A 21,270-nucleotide genomic window follows, 5' to 3' on the forward strand; every position below is an offset into this window, starting at 1 on the left:
CCAGTAAAATACCCATTTTACACATTTCATAATGGAGAGAGCTGTGGGCAGATATAGGTCAAGATTTCAGAGCAAGGATCACTGGTTGTCACTCTATTTTGAGGCGGGTGACTTGCCCCTCCCTGAAGATACTTGGTTTTCAGAGCAAGTATAGGTCAACTCTCCTGGAAAATGAGACTTCTATGAAGGTCTGTTCATTTGGTGCATCATTATGCTCCACTTCATAAAACCTCAAGTAGACTCTTCTCAACTCTAACTGCTATTTCTGCTGTAAAGATGAGCAAAAGGGGCTATACTCATTTCTCATCAGGAACCTGAATCAACACTCCTGGAAAACTCCCATTAGCTTGAATGTGAATTGCCTCATGCCAATAGAAAGTTATAAATATGGAGCAGCACCACTGGCACAGAACTGACACTGTTATAAAATATGAGCTATGATTACCTTGGCCTGTTTTATTCTGTGTGCTGCTTCAGTAATACACCTTCCAAGGCCCACCAAAATTTCCAATAATTCCTTAATTTGCATCAGATGTCTATCCTCCATTCAATGGCTTTTTAATGTCCCTGTAATTCCACGGGGCAGTGACACTGGGCACACAGCTTTGGCATGGGGCCACCTGAAACACGGTGTTTCCTCTGCAGGATTTTATTAGCAAAAGGCCAGGTAATGGAAAGAGTACTCAAAGAGGTGTAAAAATAATAATAATAGCACTGAGATATTGATTTATAAGGGTCTGGGTTCAGATTACAGCAGGATAAGCAATACCGAAATTCAACGGCAAGTTATAAAAGGTATCTAGAATATTACTGTAGAGGGAAATGTGAGACACAAGGAGTAACACAGTGAGCAGTAGCCTGGAGAGGAGAGCAAAGTGTATCATCAGCACAGGGAGTCCAGCAAGAAAGTGCAACACTTCAGCTTGACACCAGCCCTTGGTGAAGGCAATTGGTCACAATGGTGTTTTTCAGGCAGGAAAATAAGAGAAATGAGCAACTTGCCCAAACAAGCTGGGAGAAGAACCAAGAAGAACCAGAAGAAAAGCCAAGAGCAAGGCTATGGTTTTAATTTCCAGTGGCTATAACATGGCATTTCCCTGGAAAAGGAAATGATACTGGAAGGTACTGGCTTGAGAATACCCCCTGGAGTCAGTGTGTGCATGGCTGGAGATGGGAACAGAGACTGGAGAGATCCTGCAGGGCAACAAAGACCAGAGGGGCAGCTGAGCCAAAACAGATTGTGTCACTAAATCATGTTTCTTTCTTGGAGGGATGGAGATTAATCAAGACAGAACTAAAAGTGAGTCTTTGATAAAATGCTTAAGTGGCCACACTTGAACTACAAATTATTTGCATCAACTAGAAGATGAAACATTAGTTTTCCATTATGCTGCAGGAAATAGCAGCTTGCTAAATAACTCTTTTAACTTTCCTCTGGCACCTATTGATTATATTCAATAGAAATTAAGAGTAGAAGGCAATTAAGTTCAAAATTTAATGGTGTTCTGCTCCTGTTAATTTACTGCCTGACCTGATCAATACATTACACTGGATAACAATCTATTCCAGTGAGGCTTGGTTTCTCCAGTGTCCCTTCCACTAAAATTACAGTAATGACAAACAACTAAATTTTCAGCAAATCATACTCAAAAAATAATAAGAAAAAACCTAGAAAAAGTAATTAAAAATTGGATTATTCACTGTAGTGGGGGAAAAACAGCTTAAAACTAAATTGACTTTTTTACAACACAGAGCTTGGACTTTGTCAAAATATTAGATAAGCTACAACCTCAGCCAACAGAACCCTCTGGAAATTGAAATCTCAAGCAAGTTTTAAACATCTCACATACACAGCAGTACAAAAAACACACCCTTAATCTAGAAGGCAAAATTGAAGTGGGAAACTAAAGATCAATGGTAGTGAAAGCAACAATATTGCGCTGTTGTTGTTCTTTTTTACTACATAATAGCTTAGGTCTCCAGGTGAATACACACAGCACAGACTTTATGTATAACCAGCTCCATCAAAACCTACAAGCACAGAGTTAATTTGCATTAGGTTGCAGTTTTTTTGGTCCTTCCTCCAAAACCTTGTAAGCACTTTGCAAATAACTAAATGGTTTCTTGAAGGAAACAAGGGCATGGTGACATTTGTCACCTCCTTTTATTTTCAGAGGTACCCTGTGCAGGGTCCCACAGTGCCACCAACGCTGGGTGGTCTTGGAGAGCCCAGGGATGCTCCTGCAATCCTGTTCTGCAGACAGAATGCTTGGGGAGGACAATCCAGGGAGGACAAACCAGCAGCCCAGCATAAGTCCAGGGATGGAACATTTCTCTGGAAAGGAATCTCCCACCATAGAATCCTCTGAGTGCTCACCCACTTGCCTGTGCAACTGCCTGAAATACATCACTTTTTTTTTTTTTTTTTTTGCCAAATTTCAACATGTCAGCATAAAGTCAAAACAAAATATGATGAGGTTTTCTGAAAATATCCTCTTTGCTGATCAGCTGCATCCTACTGGCATTCACTGTGTAGCCAGCACACCATTAATCACTATGAAACATTTTCATTTATTTTGACACCAAAGAGAAATGGGAAGGAAGGGTATTTTTGGATGGGAATGAAAAGCAGGCTGTAGGAATATCTCCTTTTACCTTAGGGTTTCCCCAGACTGACTGCCAACCATGACCCTGTGGGGCTGCCCCCCATTGTTTTTATCTCACCCTTCACAGGTACAGTAACTCTGATCTGAACAGTGCATGTCTTTATTTAGTTATTGTACATTCTTTCATGTTAATAAAAAAGAAAAAAAAATCCAAATATTCGAGCTTATTTACTGCATCCAGTATTACCTACACAGCAAGTCTGCTGACACTCAGCATTGTGGTTTCTCTTCACTCCTGCCTTGCCCACAGCCCAATTTTTCTTCTTGTTACATGAAGCTTGTGCTCCTGCCCTTGCTGGATGCCTGCCTTGTTTTGCAGCATAAAACAGCAGATTGTATTTTTTTTGTTAGATTTCAGAGTGCAAGTATAGCCCCCTTGGTCTCTGCAAAACTCCTGGGAAGAACCTCTCAACATCAATGGTGTTGTTTTCTTAGTGAAAAAACCCCAAACAAAAATAATACAGTAATAATTCCAGGCACCTGTCACTTTTAGCTGAAAAATTATATAGGAAGCAGCAGCATCTACATTTTTGACATATTGCAGTATGCCATGAAGTGAGCAAATACAAGGCTAGACATAACCAAAATATGTTGTACAAGCAGGACAACTACAGCAACATGGCTGATTTGTATTCTACAGAAAGCTACGTGGAGCAAGACCTAATATTTCAGGAAAAGCTGGCAGAACAAGGGCATGATCCACACCCTGAGCACAGGGATACTGCAGGAAGCTTTGCCCATAATTCTGCCCAAAAGCTGTGGACTCAGCAGAGCCAGGAAGCGCTCTGGCTGCCCCTTCTGCTTCTCCTGATCTGCAAGCACTGCTGATGTCCCTGGCTACACATTTCCTCCAGGTCCATCACTATCAGACAGTCATGTTTAGGAAGGCAGAGCAAAAAGGTAAGAACACCAGAATAAAAACGCAGCAGAATTCAGCAGAATGACATTAGTACTTCCTAAAACAGCACATTTGTCCACCAAAACCACAGAGCTGCACTCACAGTGGTGGTGAAGATCCAAGTCATTAAGATGCAGGTGACCCTTACAGGGTTTCTCTACTAATGATGCACTGCTGAAATTGAAAGAGCACATTTATCACTTTGCATTTTTAGCAGCATTTAGTAATAGAGACCAGTGCATTATATTTGCTTCTTATCTCATACTATGCAAAGCAGAGCCTAGCAAATGCTTCACAGTTAGCAATTTATTTGATTTAGGACTGTATTTTGTGTCCATGAACAATCTGCTAGTTGAGTGTGGTGATTACACTTTGGTTATTTTAGAACTATTTGGTGAAAAAAACCCTGAAACAGGGGACAGTTTGCTCTCCAGCTACTGCAGTAACATTTCAGACATGCACTGCTGAGAGTTTATTAGCTGGGTTGAAACCCTCCAGCCTAAACCAGCAAATTTATTCCAGGAACACTGCTTCCTCACAGGTCACCATCTGTATGGATTAGTCCTGAGACCTGGAGGTTGTATATAAACATGAATTTATATTGCTGTTTCTATTAGTTTAATAGCAATCCAATAATAAATTATTCTAATCCTCTTTTTCTTTTAAAATGCCAGACTATTTTTCTTTGCAAACATGGATAGGAAAGGAAAAAAAAAAACCCTGAAAAAACCCCAACTAATTAAAGAATGTTAAACCAGCAGGGCAAAGTTCCTTACAAGGTTTAATATATAAAAGCATTCACAGGCAGATATTTTTCTATACCAAATATGCTTATTTTAACAGTTGGGCTGTAATATTTTTGTCATTTCTGCCCCAGACTTCAACATTGAGTCAGAGCAGCATTTTCACACCGCCTCTACTGACCTTTATGGGGCTTCCTTGCCTCTGCTGCCCAGGAAAAATCCACGTTCAGCACAGGCTGCTCCTGGGAGGAGGGGAAGGGCAGCCTGGCAATTTCCCTCCTCCCTGCCCAGGCTCTGCTCAGCCAAAAAAACACCCCGAAGGTGCCAAAACACCCTGAAGGTGCCAATAGCCCCCAGCTGCCCCCAGAGCAGCCCCGCAGGAGCTTCTCCCATCAAAGCTCAGCCTCATCAGAGCAGCTCATTTTGGGAGCTGATGCAGAGCTGTGGGAAGCTGCCAACACTAACTTCCTAAAGGTTAATACTTACAACTACATTTTGGCTGATATTTCCAAAGCTGCCTAGAGGGAATGGATGCCCAGCGCCCATTAATTTTAATAGGAGCTGGGCAGGCACAGTCCTTAGGAGGGTAGGACTATTTCAGCCTATTACTGCTGGTGACATAAGGTTTGCTATTGCAGGCGCCTGATTACCTGCTGAGAGCACTGAAGCTAATGCAGCTCCTGTATTTTGGCTTGGAAATTGAATATGCAAAGTGCATGAAGAGCGTGGCTATGCTTACCATAAATAATGAGTTTAAAATGAGAGTGGTTCAGATGGAAAGGGTCTAACCCAAAGCTAGCTACAAATGAGTGCTCCTGATGATTTCAGAAATACACTGAGAGGATTGTGCACACACTTGCAGGGAGTTTCACTGAAGAGCTGTGAATAAGGGCTGTTAAATTCAGGGCTTAAGCTCCTAACCTGGTTTGTCAATTTGTTCCTTCTATTAGGAAGTTGTATCAGCTTTCCAAAGGTGCCATTAAACAGTAAAACACAGATCTGAGCGATTTGCAATTGCACTTGAATTTTAGGAATTTCCATACCTCCCCCATTCACTTGATTTATCCAGCCTGACTGCACAGAACACATTCAGACCATGTCTTGAGTAATCACAGATCATTTCTGATCACAGTTTCCATCCTGCCATGTGTTAATGAGCAGCTCAGCTGGGAACTCTGCAAACTCAAATACGTTTTGCTAGAATCCCCACTTGTGGGCACCAGGGGTCATTGGTAGAATACAAGCCAGGTAGCAAAACTATAATTTACTTAATTCATGTTTGCAAATGCTGTGGGATTTTTTTTCTGCAATGATCACACACAATTTCCAAGGGCTGTTTCAGAGGAGTAGTAGAAAAGGATTCTGCAATGCTGCCTCGTTATTGCTCATCCAGGGAAGTCCAGGCCTGCCATCTCTGACAAACAGAATAGATTAAAAATATCTAAGTCAATATTTACAATGGAGAATTAATTGGTTCCACTGCTAAAGCTGATTTATCAGCAGGTTATTGCAAATAAATGAATAAAAAAAAAGATACCAATGTTGGTCAACCAAACAATAAAAAATGACTGTATCAAATAAAGCCTAACTGTAACTAAAGACTTCAAGAGGGTTTTTTTTTTTTGTCTCTAACACAAAAAAGAGTTTTATGAGACTGCTCTACAGCATTTTATTTTGGCTTTTATGTTTGTGATCCACCCATTGCTCACCAGCATACTGCAGTGTTATTTGATCAAGTAACACTAATTATTTTGCATTTTGTGGATGTGACAAAAGACACTGGAAGTCTTCAAAACCAGCAGTCATCCCTAGTGGGAAGCTGTTGCCAAGCCCTTCTCAGAGCTAGCAGTGCTCTCCTAATTTCAAACCTACATTTAATGATGGGGAGTTCATGTCTATTAAATACCCCACTGTTTTCTCAGCCTTTCTCCATCTCTGGTGCCCATGTCCTAATCTGACAGCAAATTTCTGATCTGACAGCAGATTCCTGCTCCTCCATCCTTTGCTCTCCTGCCCTAAAACTCTTCTCTCTCAACAGAGGCTGCCTGTTCAGCCAAAGCCTCTCTCCACTCCTGGTGCCATGAGTTAATTCTCCCTTTTTTTGAGGCAGAGTGGCTGGAATTGCATGTCATCCCAGGGAAGGAGCAGTCCCTGTGCTAGAGGGAAGCACCACACTTCTCAGCTCTGCCATGAACACCTCACCTGATTCCCTGCCTGCCATTCAGATCTCCCAAATTCATCACAATGCACAGACAAACAAGAGAAACGAAAAGCACCAGTGCAAAGATGAGGTTGTGCCTCTGCTACTGAGCTGAATCCCAGAGGAAACACTACCTGTCCAAAACCATACAGATTTTCTCCTCTGCTGCTCTGTTCCTGTTCTCTGTGATCAAGCAGTGGTCACTGTCCTGTCCCCATCCTGCTCAGAGCAATGGCTACTTGTGTCCTTGGATAACTTGGACAGAGGTGTTCACTGCACTCATGGACTTGGGTTTTTATAGAAAACAGGGACTACAGGTGCTCTTGTTTTAAAAAGTGTTCATCCAGTTGGCAATTTTCAAGAGGAGGAAAGGAAACTTCTAAAGGAAATGGAGTTCATTTGTTATTTGCATAACTATAATACACACAACTGTATTTGATGGTGTTTCATGGAGGGGTCTGGAGAAAAAGGAGAGGGCATTTTGCAATAAGAAAACCAATAGAGAGAGAGGTTTTCTACTCTCATTTGAGTTAATGGGAGATTTGCCTTTGTTCTCAGTTAAGACAGTGTCATTTGCTTCTCCATTTCATTCCTGAGTGATGGTTTGTGCTGATGTTTCACCTTGCTGTTCCTGAGTCCTGGGCACATTTGGAAGATAAAAAAAAAAATATACTGACCATGCACATGCATCTTAAAAACTCTGCTGTATACGCTTGCTGCCTAGGAATTGTAATCAAAAGGAAATGATTACACAAACCCACATGCTAAAAGCAATCCAACTGCCTGCAGGATGGTTTTTATGTACTAATGACACAGGACAGAATGCCTAAATTGTGGAGCACAGCTCCTTTCCACACTGCTGTCTTTTGCATGATGGTTTCAAAAGGGAGAGGCAGCACTTTTTAAATACTATTGAAATTTGCCATACTCCATCTTGCTGAACCTTGAGCAGGTATTGTAGCAAGCTGAATGGTCTATGGAAATAGCTCCCAAAGAGGAATAATGCTTTCTTTGATATACAGGATTAGTAAACTGCTTTTTGACACCTACATATAGAGACCTGTTCCAAAATCTGAAGGCTATTTACATGCTGAGTAGCACACTTCCTCAGCACAAAGCCTCAGATTTGATACAAATCCCTTGCTTGCAACGTCCTTACTTGATTCCTAAACTTAAGACAATTCTGCAATATTAATGGATAAAAATCTTCCAAAGCAGACTGCAGACTGACAAACTGCTGAGGGGCTTGAGTCCTACAGTGACCTGGTTGTATTCTGAGAGGAGAAACTGTAAATGTGTCTGTGATCAATTGTATGGATTATTGATCCTCTGAAATCAATTAAACACTTGTTGACTTGCCTGCCTTCAGTTGCAGTTGCCAGATTAATTCACATAGTTCAACACAACAGACACTCTCAGTGCTAAATTAGTGACTCCTGTTTGAACTCTGTGCATCAGTAAAAGGATAAATGATGTGTTTGCATCCTTCAAAGATTTGGTCACTGCCTCTTTAAAATTTCAGTGTGTAATAGCTTCAGGTTCTCATTTATTAATTTAAAGAGAGCGCACTGTGGAGGAGCATTTTTTATTTTTACTTAATCATCCACTTCTTTTGTGTTCAAACCCTAATCCTACAAACCACATTCAAGCCTTGTGAACTAGCTCCATGTTTATAGATGGAAGGTAACTTTGAAAGAAAAGAAAAGAAAAAAAGGCTTCCTGCTCTGCAATATTCCAATCACAAATTTTCCATGATGTATTAGAGACACCTGTAGGCACACAGAATTTCACAGTGCACCAAAACCACAGGATCTGATGCAGAAAAATGTATGGTGTGAGCATATCCAGAATTAGCCACTCAGTAACATGGCCTTCCCTGGCAGAGATGAATTGCCATCAGAATTCCTGCCAGGATTTGGTGTGAGAGGCTACAGCACAGATGCTAACCCAACCCTAATGTTTCCCTAAGCTCCCCTTGGCCACTGATTAGCTGGATGCTGATCCCACACATTCCCTGAGGACTGTGAGCAAGGATTAATAGCCAGGCACCATCCTGCTCATCTTCCTGCACTCAACAAACCATGTCCTCATTTGGCACAAACCAGCAAGTCTCCCTGGGTTTCAAGAGCCAGTTTACACCAGCTGAAAATCTGCCTCTGGGTGTGAAACCTCTTTCTGGGAGCATTTTGGATGTTGTGCTTGGGCTGTGCTTTGCCACACAAGTGAAAAACCCAGAGCTTGTTTAAGGGCAGGGTGTAAAGGTTTAACCCTTTTTTCTCCTGAGAACCCACACATCCTCTACCAGCAGGAACACCTCTCCACACAGAGACAGTAAATGGTAGCAAACATATCCTCTTGCTGCCATGCAGATACACACCAAACTCTGTACCTTCCTGACATTTGGAAATCCCTCCCTCAGCATTGCTGGGTGATGGGTTGTTGTGAGAATCCTTCCTTAGCATTGCTGAAGCTTTTTTGCCCCTAGATCTCCCCTCTGTAGATTTGCACAAAGGTCTCAGGGAGCTGGGTCTCCTGTTCTGGGCTCACCAAAGCAGATCTGTGCCTGCCAAGCAGTGAAACCTCTTGTCCTGGTTTTCTCCATGACCACTCCTTACCTGAACTCATAGTCCTGCCTGTGGCTTCATCCCTGCAAGGGAATTTTCTCTAGGGTTTTTTTTTTCCATCCAGCTTGTGTTTCTTTTTCCCTGTGGTTCCTGGCATGCAGGTGTGGCCAGCTGCCCTCCCTGCCTCCAAACCCTCTTCCCAGGCTCTTTCCAGTGCTGTGATTAACACTTAATGCTGCCTATCAGAGGAGAAAACTCCTACTGTTTTTCCATTTAGCCTCTAGCGGGTTTATTGCAAGTGTTTGAGCGAAAGGTTACTTTCCTCTGTATGGAGGTGAAGTAATTATATGTTCCTGTGTGTCTTCACACTGCTCCAGAGCCATGCCATCCCCTGATTTCACCACAGGGATGCTGTTTGTGCTCCTTGGTTGGCCATGAGGGCTCTGCTCCCTGTGTGTCAGCACTGAAATCTGCCAGCTGGAGCTGGAAAAACGACCACCCCTCACATCAGTGGGGATAGGGCCATGACCTAGGGCTTTTTTACCCCTCTTAAGTAGAAAAGGAAGATGTTTTTCCTGCGGAAATTGGGATTTAAGTGAGCTGTCTGCACTTCATCAGGGTGGATTAGTCAGCTGTTCTATGAGCTTGGTATGAAAAAGGGTGGCTGCTTTGCTGCACAGGAAACCTCAATGCCAGTTGGAAAAGGAAGAAACGTAAGACATAGGTTGGGAGACAAATTATATCCACACTGAAGAGCTGCTCACACAAACCCCAGTCAGAGGCTCTCATTAGCTCCACCATCTCCACACCAGACAGGCAGGACCATCCACCTCCCTCTCCCCGGGGTGCTGCAGGTTTGTGTGCAGCACGGATGGCACAGCCCTGCTGGGAGATGGGGAGAGCCTGCCTGGGAACCCTCACTGCAGCCTGGCTCAGGTGGGCTGAGGTTTGGATGTCCTGCCTCCGTGTGCCTTTATCACTGAAAACATCTCTGTGTGTGTGAGCAGCTCTGGCAGGGTGGCTCTGCAGTGTGTGCACAAAAATACACAAATATATATATATATATATGCACAGATACGTATCCATATACATCCTACCCAGATAGGTGTGCACATCCAGTGCTCAGGGAGAAGCATAGCCCCTCTGCTCTCCCCAGCTGCTCTCTGATGCTCTGGGTTCAGGAGATGATCCTTTCTCTGATCCCCACCATGGGCAGGGTCACCACACACTGCCCTCCTCTCCCTTCAGCCTCTGCCCTGCAAGGGGAAGGCAAACTGGTAATGAGAGCTACTGTGGCTGGGTAAATGAATTAATTACTCTGGATGGCCACTGCCAGCTTTGCTTTTGCTCCCTCTGAAGTCAGCACCTCTCAGGATCTGGCTGGGATTTCAGCGTGGCTGCAAGGGCATTTCAAGAAGATGTATCTGGACAAAAGGAAAGTCTTAAAATATTTCAGTAAAGTTAGGCTTCTCTCCCCACCTCTCCTTTTTTTTTTAATAGCACATGAGATATTCTGTGACCTTTTTTGAGCTTACTAAATGGGTTTCTGTGGGGAAGAGACACATTTTTTTCCTCCTTACAAATTAAGTCATCTGAATTCACCAAATAAAAATAAATATGAGCTTACTGCCTGGTTCCAGTGGTGCTGCAGAAGGACAGGGCTATAGATTTTCCCAGGAGTGTGGAATAATTCACCAAGGCTGCTCGTTATTCATATAGACAGTGAATTAATAATATGGGACCCTGAGATCTCTTCTTATCTAGGCCGAAGCACAGCTAGAGGGATGAGAAGCTGACTCCTTGGATTTCAAAAAGCATTTTTCCCCCTTTTTTCAAGAAATAAGAATTGATTGAAAGTATTTTCACAGAGCGGGGAAAAAAAAGACTTTCTGGTGATACCACCTAAAGTACACATTAGATAAATAGAAAACTATTGGCTTTGTGACTGTGAACTGTTTTCACTTGATGTAAGTGCTGATAGATACAGGATTATCTCTAACAAAGCATTTACTAAGGACCTGACCCAAAGTCAATAGGAGCCTTTCATTTGACTCTACAAGGCTCAAATCCTGCTCCCACTCCAGGGAGAGCCAGGCAGGGCTGTGCTGCACCTCTGTGCTGAAGGAACACAGCATTCCTGAATTATGGATGCTCTCTCTACAGTAGGTATCTCACTCATAATTTAAAAATTAAAATAAATTAGCTCACGTCAGCGGGGTAGCTGTACTTGCTGTCTGCCTCAGGAGTGCCAGAACAGGTATGACCTTCACATTTGAAGGTCTTGGGTGAGAGAAAGGAGAGCAAACAGCAGCAAATGGAATGTGTGCTGTGAATGCTGTCCTCTCTCTGCTCCCACTATTGCACATGGGAAAATAAGGATGAGCAGCACCAATCATCCAGGAGGAGGACTAGAAAGGTGTGAGGTGTTGGCCCAGAGAGGCATTGAAAGTCAGGATGCTCCCAGTGGTCAGTAAGACTTGTGTTTGGTTTGGCAGTGCTGTCCTGATGAAGTGTGATGTAAATTCACAGGGCTATGTGGTGGATGATCCTCAAACTAACAGAAATCTGAAATATGTACATGTGTGTTAATACTTCATACATTGTGGAATCATCTGAAACTTGAGGTGATCCAAAGCCAATCTGTGAGAAAGGGAAATACTGGATTAATTTAATTCTATTGTTCTGTATCAGTGATTGATTTCCCTTTCCCCTGCTGCATGACTGCTATAAAACAGGACAAGAGCACACCATGGAGACCAAAGCACTAATCCTGCTGCCTGAGAGTTAATGCTCCAAATCCTGTGTTGCAGACAACATGGAACAGGATCACCTCAGGTGTCTGCAGAGGCCTTCCTTGCAGGTACAATTTAGAAGCAGAGATACTGCACAGCTCTTCAATAGCACCTTCCTTTTTCCTCATTGGTTTTGACCACTGTTAAACCCACCTCATTTCCTAAAAGCACTGGCAACATGCACAACCTGCACGAAAGTCCCTTTGTTGCTAATTTCAAAAGCCAGTGCAGGTGCTTTTCTGCTACTCCATAGTCAGTGGTCCAACAAATTTCACAGATAATTATGCAAGAAATATGAGTTTGCCTGTGAAAGAGTTTAAAATAGCCTGGAAGAAGATTGAAGGGAATGGAACAGAAAAATGAAACATTAAAATAAATGTGTGTCTGAGAGCATTGACTGTAACAGAGTAAACTCCAGTATAGATGAGCAAATTATATATTATTCACAAACCTTGAAGAACACACAGACATAACCACCTACTGACTGTACAGGATGGTTCAATACCACTTTAAAGGATATGGTACAAAGCACGATATTCCCAGTATAAAAGTGACAGTATTAAAATTATAAGGTGGTTTTTTTTTTTAATAGTAATGATATGACAAAGGAATAAAACCTCAGCCTACAGGAAAAATTGCACCAGCAACAGGGATTTGTGCTGAGGCGCCTGAGATTCCTCATGAGCCCACTGGAAATGCTGGACATTGCTTTCCCAGAAAAAGAGATCCTCTCAAACTTGTGTTCAAATTGAAGTAAATCCATTTGGGTCTTGCTCTGGAGAGGTATTTGGGCAAATGGAGAAAATAACAATATCCATGGCAGAGAGCTGAGCAGCCTGATGCCTGTGGTATGTGCTGTGGCCAAATGGCAGGCAAGATAAATTGCAGGGAGTGAAGGGAGCATTCCAAACCATCCTTCAAACATTAAAACCCTTGAAGTAGTGAAGGGCATCATGAAAGTAAATGTGCAACAGGATAGGCAAAGAGACATGTTGTCTGTGTTTCGTGACAAGTTTTGGCTTTTGCTTTGCTCCCACTGTTGCTGCTGCTCAATTCAGTGGTGATTGAGGCAGCTTTTAGGACAATGTCTACTGAATGAGCCCCAAAGAATCATTTATAACCTCTGAGGCTGCCACAGCCTGGCCTCACTGTACTTTGTTAAGATGAGACCCCAAAGAAAAAGTTTTCTGGACTCGGCAGGAAGTGATGCTTGGGAATACATGCCAACTTCATGCCCTTCATAGCACAAATAATAACTTAGCCTGAATTTCAGCTCATGCAGGAGGAGGACTGCAGACCAAGTCCTGTATGTTTCGATGTGTACTACCCATGGCCAGATCCTGAACACCTGTGGGTATTTAATTAGGACCCAAGCAAGCTTTCTTGAAATTATGTACATTTACACAGTGAAAATTAACCTAGTGTGAGATTAACTGGTCTTAATCCTTTCAATATGGTACATAAAGAAGGTAGAAAGTTGAAGGTGACCTTTTGAAACATCCTTATGTACAAAAGAAACAGCAAATCCCAAATCTTTGTGTGAGTTAAAGCACTGACGTCAGTGGGACTCCCATGGGAAATTTTGGGAGTTTGCCTTAGCAAGAGCAGAACAACCAAATAGGACAAAGTTCTGACTTAAACCAGGTCAGTATGTCAAAAGTCACAAAGCAAAGCCTGGGATAAAACAAAGGCCAGAGCAAATGTCCCTTGGATTAATTTTTACCAGCAGCATATTGGGCTTTTGAAGCATTCACCAGCCATCTACAAAAGCAGCCATGGGCTGACTACAACAACTAAACTTGAAAGGGGAAGACATTCCTTTGTAGTTCACGTCTGCTGGCTTTGAAGTCACACTGAGTCTTACCAGTGACTTCAATGGGACTTGCCTTGCACTTTCATATTAGCCATTGTTTTATCCTAACTCCTTTCAAAATTCCAGACAATAACATTTCTCTTTATTGTAATCCTGACAGAGCAATTAGGCTCCAGTCCACACCTGCACCCGACATTTTTCTGAACACAGCACTCTTTGAGCTTCTCTTCTCTGAACAGAGTTATGAGATCTGAATTAATGGTGTCTCTCTGCTCTATCTGCTGCCTCTGTATTTCATGACCTGCTGAAGAACATGAAATTCTTCAAGGCTTGTACAGCTGATCTTTGGTTACGACCAGCTGTAGTTTTCACCTACCATTTTATGAGTGTGCTTAGCAGAAAAAGAAAAGCTTCTCGTTATCAGGGTAATTAAGCAATAACAGAATGACAGGATGTGGATTAAAGTGGAATCATTCACAGGTGCATTTGTAGCATGGTTTTAGTCATGAGTTCAGAAGCTGAATCGCATTCCCAGTGTAACAAGCTATGAAACATTGCTTCATAATTTAAAAATTTGAATGTGTTTGTTAAATAATAAAATATTTCCTTGTGTATATAAATATTTCCTTTAATATATAAACCAGATATGCATATGCTAGAAATACCTGCTGAGAAAACACAAGGTTCTCATTCCTCTATGGCAGCCCCCCAATCTCTCACCTTTTTGGTGTCAAATGTGCAAGATTGAGCTTTGGCTGCACAATCCTCCATTCCACAACAGCCACCAATATTCTTGTGTGACTATAACTCCTGTCTGAGCTACACTGGAACACACCCTGCTCCATTTTAATCCCTCTGCTGCCTGGGATTGAGGAAAGGTACCCAGAAGAGAACATTTTTCCCAATATTTGCTTGTAGAGCTCCCCACTCTCGCTCACTTGAGGTGAAGCTGAGTGCCAAGAAAGGGACCTGAAGAGGGAATATTGGGTTCCAAAACCTGCAGATACACAACCACCCCAGGGATTCCAACATGGAAAGAGCAAGGGGAGCCCAGTGCAGAGCCCACAGTGCTGCACAAAACCAACCCAGGGCTCTCTGAAGCACCTGTGGGTTGGAACAAACAACAGCACACGACATTCACCATAAAGAACAGTGAGGGATTTTTACAAGATACTGCATTTCACAAAGCTGCTGCACTGAGGATTCTGCAACACAGAGCAGCAGCTTTGGGAAGGGTAACTAATGGGATTAGCACCACTTACTCCCCATCTTATGTGATTTATATTTTGCTGAGCACTTCCCAGTCGTGGCTCCCTCCCTGATTGCTGTGTGGTTTCACCTTGCAGCACTGGCAGGGGAGCCCCAGAGAGGAAAACACCCTGTGGAGTTAAACCTGATATCAAACCCAGACATAAATAACATGGTGTTTTTCCTTCAGAAAAAAAAAAAATAAGAAAAAAATCCCTGTGACAAGCAACAGCAGCAGTGATTTCAAAAGACAAAGATTTTTTTTCTAGCTTTCTGTAATGTTTGTTTCAGGACAAGAAAACTAGATTCATTGATCTATGTTATCTTGCCACTGACTTTCCACATGGCTAATTAAATCAAAATGAGTGGCAGTTGTCTGTTCAAATATTTATGAATCAAAACTAATGTGACACCAATGGGGCCCCATGAAGTGATGCAAGGGATGATTTTGTCCAATTATTAATCAATAATAAATCTCTCATACTTATCAAAGCATCTATAGTGGGCACTATGCTCCCAGCTTTTGGGTAAATCTTACTATGACCTGTGTGCCCAGAACTATGTACTAAAGTAGCAAGAAGGTGGTCCAAATATATACTTAATGATCACAGATTTTTCATTTTTGTTAAATAAAATACACAACAAAATTCCTATGCACAATCTATAGACTTACAGCTTTCTGTGAATGGTACACAAACAGAAACATAGATACAGGAGCAGCTACTTGCCATCAACACAGGAAGGTCTGTTTCTTGTAGTCCCAGCCACTTTCCCAGGTAGACAGGAGCATTTTACTGTTTGTGATCTTTCCTCAATTCGATTCTTATTACAGCATCTGTGTGCTGCTATAACTTCACACGTTCCTCCTTCTGGCAAAAAAAAAAAAAAAAAAAAAAAAAGGAAAAAAAAGAAAAAAGAGAATATTGACACTCTGATTAGGAAGAGCAGCAGTGGCTAATCAAAGCACCCAGGCGTGCTCCTATCTGTGCCTCTGCCCAGCTTCTGTACAGGTGGGATTACAGTGTTATTTCTATTTTTCTGTGTGCCCCCTAATAAGCCAGGTTTTGCTGTACTTCATTTTTAATAGAAAATGTAGATAGTGTCCCTTGCCTTTCTTGTATTAGAAACTTCTCTGACATACACCTAATTTGTGGCCTAAAAATGACTCTGTCAAGGTCTGGGCCTGAAGGAATGCAGGTAAAAAACTACTGAAAATGTGCCACAACTGTTGACTGGTTTTATGCTTGTAATATTGGAGGCCTCTTCCACAAATATTTTCTCATACAAGGACAGAGACTAAGGGAATCCATCTAGAAATAAGATTTCCCTCCAAATATTTTATCCTGTGCTAGCACTCAACCCTCAGTGAATGCCAATGAGTCTCTCCAAATTACAGGGTGGCCCAACAGCACTTCCCTTTGCTCCCCCAGTCCCTAAATAAGCATTTTTAAGGCAGAAAACATTCCCACTGTGTGTGAGATCACCAGGCTTAATTTGTCTTCTCCCTAATTGTTCTTTATGAACATTTGCAATAATTTTATTAGATGGAGAACACAGAGGAGAGATGGAGAGGCTTTGGGCTCATGGATCCTTGGTGTTTGTGGCATATGCTGAGCACAGCAATGAAGGGTCAGGTGAGCCATTCCCCTTCAGCTCAGCCCTGCAGAGCAAGGAGACAAACTGCACAGTGGTGAATGCACTGCCCAGGTAATGCCTCTGCTGCTCAGCTCAGACTGTGTTTAGCTCCTAATCACTGAGTGTTTAATGGTGTCAGCCTGCTCCCCACAGATATTTGGCTACTCCCTGAAATTGCAGAGTAAATTTGGCAGAGTTGGTTTCATCTCATTTCAAAGCCTCATGTGCTGCCTGCTGAAGGGCAGGATGTGCAAGAAGCTTTTCTAGGAGAGCATTGTTCCTTCAGACCATTAAGAATTGCTAACTGTACAGTGCTTTCACTACAGCATAAACCACATTACTCATGTCTTTGGCTTTCACTCTTTTTGAAAGAATATTGAGAGCTTTTGACGTCATAGTGCTGTTCAGCCAGGCAGGAGATGAAGTGTGGAGATGCTGATCCATGTCTGGCTGTGAACAAGGGGTTTAGGAGAGCCCTGGGAGTCCAGTGGGATGTTCCAGTGAGTCCTGGTGCCTGGGGATTCTACAAATGTTGCATTTCTGGTGAAGCACTGGGCAGGTGGGCAGGGGGAACCTCCCTTGCTGTGCCATGAGGTGTACCTGGGGTAGCAGAAGGTACAGCAACTCCCGAAGAACAGGGACTCCACAGAGGCTGGAAATGTGTTATAATATCAAATATCCAAACCCCTGACTTACCAAGGAGAGTCAGTGGATGAAAATCAGTGAGCACCCCTGTTAGGATAAACCAGCTTGGGTTGTGTGGTCATGTGGTTCAGCTCTGATGAGTTTGCAAGCATGAGATTAACTCTGCAGTAAATATTAAAGTCATCTGGAGAGACATGCTGCTGCATCTCTTAGTTATTAGGTGCGTTTGGCCTGCTGACACAAGCTTTTTGAAAGCCAATAGGTGTCAGGGAAGAGAGATCCCAACAATTCAGAGAGCCATCCTCTGACAAACGGGCTCTGAAGTGTCTCTGAGGAGTAAGAGCAATTGCGATAATCAACTCAGCCCCAAATGCTTGCATTTTCTATGAAGTAATCCTTCACATAAACTCCCTGTTCCCCCATCCAAATCATATTGAAAGCAATGAAAAGATTCTCATTGGTTTAATCCATCTTATGGTCATGCCCTAGGAGAAGAGAGATTTGTGATTTTATTGATTGCAACTTCAACAATAAAGATAATGTACACGGTAATAAGCATTTCTAATTTTAGACTACATAGAGTGTGTGGTAAATATCTGTGAATAACCTAAATGCTTAATTTTCCTCTATTAATTTGCTGTATGAGTACTAAGAACCACATGAGTTAGTCTTGCTTATTTGGTTATCTATCCAAACTAATGGGTTGTGGTGGAGGAGCTTTATAACACCTTTAATTGTTATGTGGAAGCTCAAGTTGCTGGAGCAGTAAAGAATTTATCTCAAAGTGTGTAGCTGTTTAGGAAGGGCAAAACAAAATGAAACCATAAAAGCAATGAAAAAACATTTTGTTTAACTGCTAGACAGCTAAACACATTAATTGGAAGTTTTATCTACATAGACTACAAAAACATGCAAATAATAATAATTACAATAATAGAAAGATCCTTTCCATTGCTGACAGAGAAGGAAAAATCCACCTCACGTGGAGAAAATTTTGCATGTTACACACTCGGTTTTCCTGGAAAATCTGTGAAGTGGGATCAGATTTTTCCATTAAAGCATGTTTAGCCTATGGATACCCACTGGGTAACATTGCATGCAATGTTTTTTGCTGGTATGGATTTTGCCAACCATGCATGTACATGTGAGACTTTAAAAAAGCCATATATGAAATGGGAATACAGACAACTATAAATGGGCTCAGTGAGAACAGGAAAAAAATCTCATGGAAAAAGCACACTCCTTACTACATCATTCACAGAAACATATATACCACAGATATACTGGGGGTGGGAGGTTCTATTTAAAACTATTTCAGTTGCATAAATGAGGAAATTAATTGAATGGGGAGAGGAACATGATTCTGTCTTCAGTTTCCACTGAAAACCACTTAATGTGTTCAGATGGACATGCAAAATACCTCTCTATTCTGTGATTTTTATTTTTTATTTCCAACTTTCTTCTTTTGGGGGAGGGGGTTGGAGAGCATCAAGAAATGCTCTAATTCAATATCTGATGACTTTCCTGAGCCAGTGGATTTTTTTCTCAATGGATCATCTGGATTATGGGAAGACCAGGCAGGACATTACATGGCTGGGAGTCATGAAAAAAAAGTGAATTATTGACCTGATAGGCTGTGAGTGCAGTAGCAAAAGTTTGAATCCTTGTCATAAACCCCAGTAATGTCTCTTTTTTTGGAAGTTTATGGCCTATTGAGCTACAGTAGCTTCTGGCTTTGATTCCACAATAACAATCTCATCCAACTCGTTCAAGTCAAGAGGGGATTTGCCATTGAACTTAAGAGGAGAGGAAAGGGCCCTAAAATCCTCAAAGTAAGTGTCTTCTGAATGTTATGTTGACAATTACATTTCATGAAGTGGCTGTGTTATCCATTTGCCACTTTTTTTTTTAATAATTCCCTTCTGCCCCAAGAAAACCAGAAGATTAGAAATGGATTTGGAACTAGCAGATCAGGAAGAGCATTGATCTTCCTTCAAGAAGCTTCAGAGATGAATGAAAATGACCTATCATGACTGCTATCTTCTTCACACCAAACATTAGCAGGAATTGGTAGTAAGAGCAGCTGATCCTTCCTGAGCACTCAGTTGACAGGAGGCTCTCAACTCTGCATGAAGGAAATGTGACACCTGCCAAAGCAAGAGGGACAGAACTGACTGCCAGGGAGGATTCTGGACTGTTGAAGAATGCAACTATTTGTGCCATTGAAACTCTGCTCACATTCCCTAGCCTTCCAGAAATCTGTGCTCTGCATAGACTTAAAATAGAAAACTGTAGAAATAATACATCATTCTTACTGTAGAACGGGGACAACTGTTTGTTACCCCTCCAAATGGTTTCATTCCAATTGGAGGGCACTAAACTCCTGAAATCATGTTCAATTTTGTCTCTGTCATAAAGCCACCTTGAGTTTACACACCACAGAGTGAAATATTTTATCATGAGTATGAGCCTGCTGTGGGAGGCTGTGATTTAAAATATCTAACCACCTATAGGGTCTGAGTGCATGCCTGGCAGAAGCCAAAAAGCCATCTTCTAGTCATCTCTGTTTTTTATATCTCTAGCAAGGAGGTAATAATAAAAGCATATTTTGCACTTCAAAATTATAACTCGCCTCTGCATTCCAGCCAAGCCTGAACTTATCAGTAAACAAACATAAAAAAGGCAAACAGCGCTACTGATTTGTGTTATACATTGTAGAAGTCATTAACTATGACTCAGGTAGCAAAACTTATATGTTCTCCCTTTGACAGTGATGACAATTTAATAGTATTTGACTCTGCTGAGTTACATGGAGCGTCCTGCAGCAATGAGAGGGGCTGTTTATCAAAATGATAAACATGTTTTCATTCCCTCCTTGGCTGCATGTATGTGATCAGAAGTCTGAGGCCATCAAGAATTCACTTATTCCGGCCACCAGACAGACATTAAGCTATTCAGGACCATCTGTGCTTGAAATGAGCTCCACTTAATGGACCTTCCTAGGGCAGGTCAATCATAATGAATGCATGTGAGCGTGAATGCATGAGCAGAGCAGCGCTTTGGTGAGACTTCTTGGGCTGTTTGGCGATGGCACAGACGGCTGAGAGATAAGATGTGCCTTTCTTTTCGGGGTCATACGCCCGCTGATTTTAGAATTCACATCCTCTGCTTCCAGCTCATTGCAAATGCACCTCACAGCCTAATCCAGATGAAGGTTGTTGTAAGAACTTGTTCGTGCTACTCGCTAAAAAAAAAAAAAATAGCGATGGCCAAACAGCATCATGGGCTTTGCTGGCCAAATTCTGCCTCTGCTCACCATTAGCAATTCACTCTGGGAATACAAGCAAAAGAAATCATATGGAGCAGTTTTATCAACGTTTCCAGACAGTTCATTAGGACTGTGGCTGGTTTATTGTAGCTCTATTTATTTATACAGCTTCAAGTAGCCGGTCTAAGCGCCAGGGCTATCATCCTGTTAAGGTCATGCACCCATATGTTATTCTGAAAAATGCTTAAGTATATGCAGATGCTGCTTCTAGACCTAGGAGAACAGAGAAAATTTAAAAGAGAATTAAAGTTCTATAGACTCCAAGCAAATGTTTGACAATGTGACAGTAAAAATTCTTCAGACGCTTGTAAACTTGCTGAAAAAGTGCTCACAAAAGCTAATGGGCAAAAAGATTTGCACCCTTGCCACCTCATGTCTTTATACAAACATCCAAGAGAAAGAAAAAACAACCCTGTGACAGCCATTTTTACATTTACTATAAAGAATTCAGGTTTGGGGGCTGCAGTTTAAAAGAGTTTTCAGTTTGAATAAGCTTTGGAAACTTCCCAGGTGTAATTAATACATTCATAAGCTTTAATCAAAATGTTTATGCCAGCTAATGTGCCAGAACTACAGACTAGACTGTGCACAGGGGAAGATACTATACTTTACTTTAAGAAATAATAAGCCACTACTATGGAACTTACAAAGCAGCATTTTTGCTTTTGACAGGAATTTGTAACAGATGGAATAACGAAGTCCCATGCTACACCACGAGCCACTTCACAAGTGAACAAA

The 21,270-nt window shown here is 41.9% G+C and overlaps 1 protein-coding gene across 2 annotated transcripts in view; it reads right to left on the reverse strand.

Moving 5' to 3' along the window:
- TAFA1 (TAFA chemokine like family member 1) overlaps nt 1-21,270 on the reverse strand; it is a 203,354-nt gene that overhangs the window by 25,360 nt on the left and 156,724 nt on the right. The window contains exon 3 of one of the 2 annotated variants that reach the window (XM_085072330.1): nt 15,653-15,790. In XM_085072330.1, coding sequence (XP_084928456.1) covers nt 15,653-15,790 — 138 coding nt within the window. Of the gene's footprint in view, nt 1-15,652; nt 15,794-21,270 lie in introns of both variants that reach the window. The other variant, XM_085072329.1, reaches the window with a different exon arrangement.

The sequence above is a fragment of the Lichenostomus cassidix genome, chromosome 12 (genome assembly GCF_008360975.1).
Source record: "Lichenostomus cassidix isolate B80296 chromosome 12, HeHo_3.0, whole genome shotgun sequence".
Lineage (NCBI taxonomy): Eukaryota > Metazoa > Chordata > Aves > Passeriformes > Meliphagidae > Lichenostomus > Lichenostomus cassidix.